The sequence below is a fragment of the Gossypium arboreum genome, chromosome 5, assembly GCF_025698485.1.
Source record: "Gossypium arboreum isolate Shixiya-1 chromosome 5, ASM2569848v2, whole genome shotgun sequence".
Lineage (NCBI taxonomy): Eukaryota > Viridiplantae > Streptophyta > Magnoliopsida > Malvales > Malvaceae > Gossypium > Gossypium arboreum.
In genome coordinates, this window is record NC_069074.1 from 87613756 (window position 1) to 87622309 (window position 8554).

Below are 8554 nucleotides of genomic sequence, written 5' to 3' on the forward strand. Positions count from 1 at the left end.
TATCGAAGCCGTCGGTGTCTATGTAAATAGATTAATCCAAATGGTTGCCATTTTGTGACGGCCCGCTGCTAAGGAATAACAAAAAAGCAGGAAAAAGTCAATCCAACTGGGAAAGTTAATATCGCTATTCAATGTATAAATTATTTGTATAATAGAGATTTGTTTTTTTTTTCACAAAATAAATTTGTTTATAACTCTCCTGGATTGTATATAAAAGGTACCATTCAAGCATTATTGTTTGATATAAACACAGAGACGAGCTCAACAAAGCAGGCAATGGTTCCAGTCATATATTTCTCAAACCAAAACATGAAACCGGGCAGCCCCGAATGGGATTTAGTGAAATCCCAAGTTCGGGAAGCACTGGAGGAGTACGGTTGTTTCGAGGCTTTGTTTGATCCAATCCTGGAGCTTCGAAAGGCAGTATTGGGGGCTTTGCAAGAGGTCTTTGACTTGCCTTTACAAACAAAAAAACTGTGTGTTTCCGATAAGCCCTTTCGTGGCTATTCGTGTCCTCCATCTGGTGTTTTACAAAGCATGACGGTGGATGATGCTCATATTGCTGAAAACATTGAACAATGCCTCACCACCGGTTTATGGCCTCAAGGAAATATAAGTTTCAGGTACAGTAAAAGTTCTATGAAAGCAATTGTATTAGAAGTGATATTGTATTTTGTCTTTTCTATTAAATAATTGGATAAATTAATTATTTGATGTTAGATCAAAAATAAATTAATCCTTTTATTAATTCATTTTACTATTAAAACTAATTCTTGTATACGAGGAATACAAGATAGTCAAGTGTAATCCTCTGGTTATTTCGTTCATCAAACCAGTTTTTAATAATAGAGATGAAAAAAATTTAATAAAAAATTAATTTACTATTTAATTTTATAAACAAGGATGAAATAAATTTTTATTCTTAATTTTAAATGTGCAAAAACCCCTCTATCGAAACTACTAGACTTGGTTTTTATTAATTATTTGCTTTGTATTTGGCAGTAAAACTCTGGCATCTTTTCACTCAACTAGCATCAGAGTTAGAAAAGACAATTTTGAAGATGATTTTGGAGAGTTTTGGGCTTGGGAAATACATGGATGAGCTCACTGACATCGCAAACTATCAACTGAGGATCATAAAATATGAAAAGCCGAAAGCCAACAAGCAAACCATTGGGATACCTGCACACTGCAGTGACACTAATATGTTGATCCTTTTGTATCAAAACGAGGTTAATGGATTGGAGATTCAAAACAAAGATGGTGAATGGATGAATACGAAGTTTTCCCCCAACTATTTCATAGTCATAATTGGAGAGTGCCTTAGTGTAAGTTCCACTTATTTTGACATAATCAAAGTAGTAATTTTTACACATATTTTAGTATATATATGTTAGCAAAATATTAATTTAATTTATAATATTTATTCACTCCCATGATTTATTTCTAGTAAAGAGAAAGGAAAATATCTTAATTCTTAGAAGAGTTTTTACTCTTATCTCTAATTTCAACTTAAATTTATACTAAATAAACATTTTTTTATCAGGTTATTAGACTCATAGCCAAACGGGTCACAAGTGTTTAAATAACTTACTTAAACATAAACTTTTATATTGTTGCAGATATGGTTAAATGGTCGACTGTCTTCTCCTTATCATCGTGTCATGATGAAGGGTAATGAAGATAGGTATAGCCTTGCACTGTTTGCAACTGTAAGCGGAGGCTACATGGTAAAGTTTCCAACTGAGCTTGTGGATGACAAAAATCCCATGCTCTTCAAACCTCATGACCATGAAGAATTTTTGAACTATTTATCCTCCCAAGTCGCTAAAGGTGTTGTTAAATCTGGGGATCTAATATCTCATCTTAAAACTTATTGTGCTGTCTAAGATTTGGCCCATCAATAATTACTATATTGTAGGTAAATTGCTTATTGCAATGTCTAAGATTTGGCAATCAATAATTACTATATTATAGAATTTCGTGTGTTCTCCTAACAAACAAGATGTTCATTCTCCTAAAGATGATCTAGATTTAAGTCGTATTAGTCGTGTTATTGTTAAAGTTTTGCCTTCCACTTATAATTCACCAAAAATATAAATACTATATTGTATCAATAATTATTATATTGTAATCAAATTGTTTGTGGTCTTTCTATATATATATATATATATATGTATATGTAGAATTTCATGTTTTATGTATCCAACTGCAATGGAATGCTTAAATGGATATTATATATATATATATATATATATATATATATATATTAGCAGTTTATCTCATGGGTTAAATGTATATATTAATTTTATAGTATTAGTTTTTCTCTAAAATCATTAATGAATTGAATTGAAAAAAATAATGAAATTACAAAATATTTTTAAATTTATTTAAAAAATTAAATAGATTATACTAATGTTATTTAAACTTAAAAATATTTAATATTAAATTAATACAAAATTCTTCCTAATTTAAATATTAATATTATTTTTTATAATTTTAAAAATATTATTAATACTTTATAGGCTATTTACTTTATATATAAATTGTTAAATTAATTTACTTTTGTACCAAAAAATTAATTTATTTTAATGTACAAATTTTAATACTCAATTTTTTATAATTTTATATTTATATTTTCTCTACTTTAATCAATAACTGTAATTAAAATTTATTATTTTTGAGCAAAATCTAAATTTACTTTGATAAATGTTTTAAGCTTAAAATTTTAATATTAAGTATTTTTAATATAAAAGATAATTAAATTGAGTAAATTCTTAAAATAAAAAATAATTTATTTAAAATAAATTTTATATTTAATAAATAAAAATTAAAGAAAATAAATTTGAACAAAAGGCATGAAATAATTAAAAAATTAAAAGGCAAGGCACGAAAAAGTAATTTACTAAAATTGAAAATAAGTGTTTGAATAAGGAGTATCATGTATTAAAAATTGTAATATAAACATGAATATTTATTTATTTTTATTTAGTTAAAACATCGTAATATTATATATATATATATATATATATATATATGATTTAAAGTTAAATGAATGATGTTAAAAGTTAAAACGTTGTAACACTTTCTATTTAAGATTATAAAATCATTAGAAGTAGTTACACAGGAGTAATTAATAATTAACAAATGAAGTATTAATAGTTAATAAATGTAGTGTTTTAGGTTTTATAAGTGTGTAATTGAAATAATTTTTTAATTAAAGAAATAAATATAGACTTTCTAAATGTAGTAATTACTAGTTACTAACTACCTTATCAAATTCGATTCTTTTGAATTCGGCCGACATTATATATCTATAAGAAAAACATATTCAAATCGGATCAAAAGGCGTCACATTATCACAAATTATTGTGGCATATGTATTTTCTAGCCTTGTATGCGCTACGTTCCAGTCTTAGAATCGACTAATTTGTAGCTCTGATACCACTAAATGCAACACCCTTCATTAGACTCGATCGTCGGGTCCGAGCTACGAAATGCTACAATCGTTGCTGGAGCAACTATAGACAATTAACATTCAATTTAAATATAAACCATACAAATGTAACCAATTCAGTTCATGATCACATTATACCGCTCTCCTTGGGTCTTATACGAGCCTACTTATGCTTTAAAATTAATTTGGAATCGAATAAGGATCAAAATTAACCTTCCAAGCTAACACATACAAACACTTATATACATGTCACATAAGATTAAAATGAGCAAAAGAATACTAAGTCAATAGTTAGATAGTGTGAGCTTCGAAATGATCTGACCAACACATTCTGCAAACCGACAATCTATAAGGAAAAAATAGAGACAATGGGTATACATTTTGAATGCTTAGTAAGTCCATATGAAATTTACTTAACTTACCTTAACATTACAACAATTTAGGAATTGAAGCACATTGGTACACATATGACAATCCTTTGGCATCTTATATGTTTAGGTACATTCAACGAAAATATCAAATAGATTAGTTCAATTACATGTCATGAGCTTATAACATATTCATATAGTTATATAACATTCCATCATATAACATATACTAACTAAATCATATTCAACTTGTAACAAATATACAATTTCATTCATATATATATTCATTCCGAATATTTCATTTTCGTTTAATACTATTTTCATTTTTGTCTTTCATCTGGAGAACCAAAGTAAATTGAACTTGGATACATGGGATGATTTGTTTACATGTTTTGACATATTCGGGCTGCTAACACTAGCTTAGTACGATGCTGCTAACACTAACTTCAAAGAATTCGCAACAAATGTTGGATCTCAAACCATCGTATTAATCCCTGATTAAACACTTGTTTTCCATTTTGGGACCCTAATGGCACGTCATTCATATCCTAATCGTTTACTAAGTTCACACAGGCACTATTACAATTTTTAATTCATTTCAATCCCTGTATTGCCATCATTTACATATCATCCATCCACACATCATATCTATTTATAATAACCATATCATTCATACTTTACGATTTAGATGCCAAAATCACCAAAATTACATTCAACCTAAACTAATATACATTATAATATAATTCAAACATAGCCTTAAAATAACATAGTAAGTTACATATGAACTTACCTAGAAAAACAACAAGCAAACAAGACATTAAGGACTAATTTGTAATTTTGCCTTCTTCTCGACTATCTTTCGATTGATTCAATTCTTGATCAATTTTGAAGGGTTGAATGGTTTGGAATCTAACAACGGCTTTTTAGGTTTTCTTCATGTTAGGGACGATGGAGAAGAAATAATAAAAGACGCACATATTTTATTTTACTATTTAAACTTAAGTTATTATATAATAAATCATAATTAAACTAATTAATCTTTAATTAATCATAATTAATCACGTTTAACAAAATTGGTGGGTGCTAGATGTCACCCACCATCGCTTGACCATTTAAAAATTGTTTTATTGCTTAATTGGTCCATCAATTAATTAATCAACTTTTATTTTAATTAAACCTTAATTAGTTAAAGGCCTATTAGTAGTTATCCCAAAATTTATTGAAGTGTGGAACCATCCACCACCATTTGGACTTTTGAAAACGGTCTATTCACCATTTTGATCCCTTAGCTATTTAAACTCTATAATGACTAACTTTTGCTACTTTTACAATTTAGTTATTATACCTTAATTTACTATCTGAATGAAACAATTAGTAGAGCAAATTTTAATAAAACTTTATACTAACCTCATAAATATTAAATAACAATATTTATGAACTCAATAATTGGAATTAGGGTTCCGAAACCATCGTTTCTGACACTATTGAAAACAATATTATTACACTTGGCATACCATCAAGCAAGCTCTCAAGAATACTGGTGGAGAAAGAAATTTATCATTGTTTGCAACTGATCTATATGGATTTGTTAATATAAATTTGTATTAATCTAATTCTAGCTTGATTCTAGCATGTAAATCCGATTATAACATGATTCTAGCATGCAAGTTAGGCTATAATCTAGGGTTTTTGTCTAGTTAGTTTTCATGTATAGTTCCTAGGTACTAGTATAAATACCTAGCACTTGTACAGTAATGGACATACATAAATTCATTTCTTTTTCTTTTTCTTAAGTTTATAACATGGTATCAAGAGCTTAGATTCCTCTTTTTCTTTTTTTCCTCTATTTTTTTGGTCCTATATCTAGTTTTGTCCTCTATTTCTCGTGCTTTGCTGTAACGCCTCAATTTTTGGGAATTCTGTGAATGTTGACAAAATTTCATGCTTTGATTTTGTCATTTGTGAGTGAAATTATGAAATAGGACCTATGTGAAAATGTTTGAAAATGCTATAGGCTAAATTGAAGTGGCCAAATAAATAGGAGTGCAAATTAGGAGGATTTGCACGATAAACCTCCCATTTTACATGAAGTGGCCAGCCATCATGTTGTTGTAGACAAAATGTACACTTGATATCCATAATTTATGGTACAAATTGATACAAATTGATAATGGGTTAGGTAAATGTTTCATGACAATTGATTAGGTAAATATTCCATGATAATGGGTTAGGTAAATGTTTCATGATAATGGGTTAGGTAAATGTTTCATGATAAGAACTTCATGTCTTTTGTATTAAAGAATTAAATGGATGAAATATGAAGTTTTATTAAAAGAAAAAGGGGTGAAAAGAACAAAGTTTTGTCCATCTTTGTTCATCATAGCTGAAAGTTAGAGAAGAGAAAAGAGAGGAGAAAGCTCTTGAGTATTTGGTCATTAGGAAGAGGAAAATTGAAGGTAAGTTCTTGGTACCTTGCTTCTATTTTTAGGTTCATGAATTCTTCTTGATTCTACCTTAACTCTTGAAGTATATTTTGATTTTTAGTTGTGTTGTGAGCATTTAGTCATGAATTAAAATGAACTTCTTTTGATGAAAAATGGAAGATAGGTGAAGTTGAGCCAAACAAATGAGCATACATGTGCCTTAGATGCTAAAGGGAAAAATCGGCTAACATGTTGTGCTTTAAAAATGATGAAATGGAGACTATACTTAAGTAAACTCATAGATATGTGATGATTGATTGGTGATATACATGTTTAAATAACATGCATGCGAGTTATGTGTGAAAGAGTGATTTGGTAATAAATCTGCTTGGGATAGCAGCAGTAACGTGACTTTTGAAAATCACCATAAATTGTGAGAGATGAGTTAGAAGGTGAATAAATTATGTAATTAAAGCTTATTGAGTCTAGTTTCTAATGAAATAAACAAGAACATATTTTGAATTCTGTACAATGAGAAATTTGATTCGTAATGAAGGATGGTCAGATTAGTCAAACAGTGAAACATGGGAAATTTTGAGAAAAATCTGGTATTGATCGGCTAAACCAAAAATTCTGAAAATTTTATGGATAGAAGATATATGAGTCTATTTTCAAGGAAAATTAACGGCACTTGATTTGGAGTTTCGTAGCTCCAGTTATAAATAATTTAGTGACTGTTGCTCAGAAAGACAGCTTGCAGTGAAATTATGATTATGTGGTAAATATTGACAAAAATTTGTTAATGAGTTGCTTATTGATTTCTTATAAGCTTACTATGATCTGTAGGTGTGGTTGACCTAATATTGTAAGGGGTTAATACGTAGTTTGTATTTGAATAGTTAGATTAACGTGTTAGTAATCCAATTGTAGGCGGTTCGTGTGTGGATCTCACAAGATATTGTCGCAAATGTGTGTAACTAACACCCTCTTTCTTAGTCTAGATCGGCAAAAGCGAAAAGTCGAAATGCCGAAAACCGGTATTTTGTAGATTTATGAAAAGTCTGAATGCTCGTGAGGTAAATCGATTAATGTTTTTGGTAAGCTGCAATGTTTGGACTGCAAAGTGCATGATTTACGTGCCTCGATATTTTTGGGCTTAATGGGCCAAAATTGGAATGATGGGCCAACTGCCCAATTCGGTAAGAACCCTCGGTGCGTGATTCATTAGTACGTGAAAAGTAGGAATATGCATAAAAACCCTAAAATAGATAAATTATTGAAATACCTTTAAAAGTGGAAAATTTACGCTTTACCCCTAATAGATAAATTACCAAATACCCCTAGGGTTAAATTGACCTAAATGCATGTTTGATCGTTGTTATTTATGCATGCCATGTTGTTATTATCGATGCATGGGATTGGGATATTGACGGAGGAAGTACTGAAAGTGGCTTGTCCACGATTGGAGGCTTTGCCTCAATTTATCGATAATCGAGCGGCAATGTCGCAATCGTGGAGTGTTAAATGGGTGGGTTGAGCTATTCCCACATGGAGTGTATGGCTGGTACGGGTGGAGTGTAGTGGTTGGTGGGTTGAGTAGTCTCCCAAATGGGCTTTCATATGTTTCTTGATGTTGCATGTATTTTGAAATGGGCCTATGGGCCATCTTGTTATCTGAATAAGGGCTAAGGCCCGGTTTATTGTAATCTGAAAGGGCTCGGACCAAGACCATCATACCCAAATGGGCTTGCATATGTTTACTGATGTTGCATGTATTTTGAAATGGGCCTATGGGCCATCTGTTATCTGAATAAGGGTTAAGGCCCGTTTATTGTAATCTGAAAAGGGCTCGCCCAGACCATTCATTACTGAATGGGCTTAGGCTCAATGGGCTTGAGTGACTTGGGCTTTGAATGGGTTTTCCTTACACACTGAGTTTCCCCAAACTCACCCCTTTTATTTTCATCCACGCAGGAAATCCCCAACCATAGTAGGCTTGGAGCTGTGAGGGAATTTGGAGTGGCCACCCGTTCTGAAAGTTTGGTTTTCTTCTAGTGAACTGGACATCCTATTATTTACGTTGAGGTTTGGGTTTTAAATGTAATAAGGCCGCTTAATTATTTTTGATAGTTTTAATATGTATTACTAAGATATGTATTACTTATTTTAACTGTTGAAATTGGATAGCTTTAGGGCGCATTTTCAGAAAAAAAAAACAACAATTGATTTCAAAATAACACGACAACAAGCAAAGCTTCCGCAATGAAAGTATTTTCTAAAATTAATCACTTTTCCTAAAAATGACT

General features: G+C 30.3%; 1 protein-coding gene across 1 annotated transcript; it reads left to right on the forward strand.

Annotated features, from left to right (window-relative positions):
• Nucleotides 1-276: 276 nt before the first annotated feature.
• LOC108451701 (probable 2-oxoglutarate-dependent dioxygenase AOP1) lies at nucleotides 277-1889 on the forward strand. Its single transcript, XM_017749362.1, has 3 exons — nucleotides 277-628; nucleotides 1003-1328; nucleotides 1623-1889. Exons 1-3 carry the CDS (start codon nucleotides 277-279, stop codon nucleotides 1887-1889), a joined length of 945 nt encoding a protein of 314 aa, XP_017604851.1.
• The last annotated feature ends 6665 nt before the right edge of the window (nucleotides 1890-8554 follow it).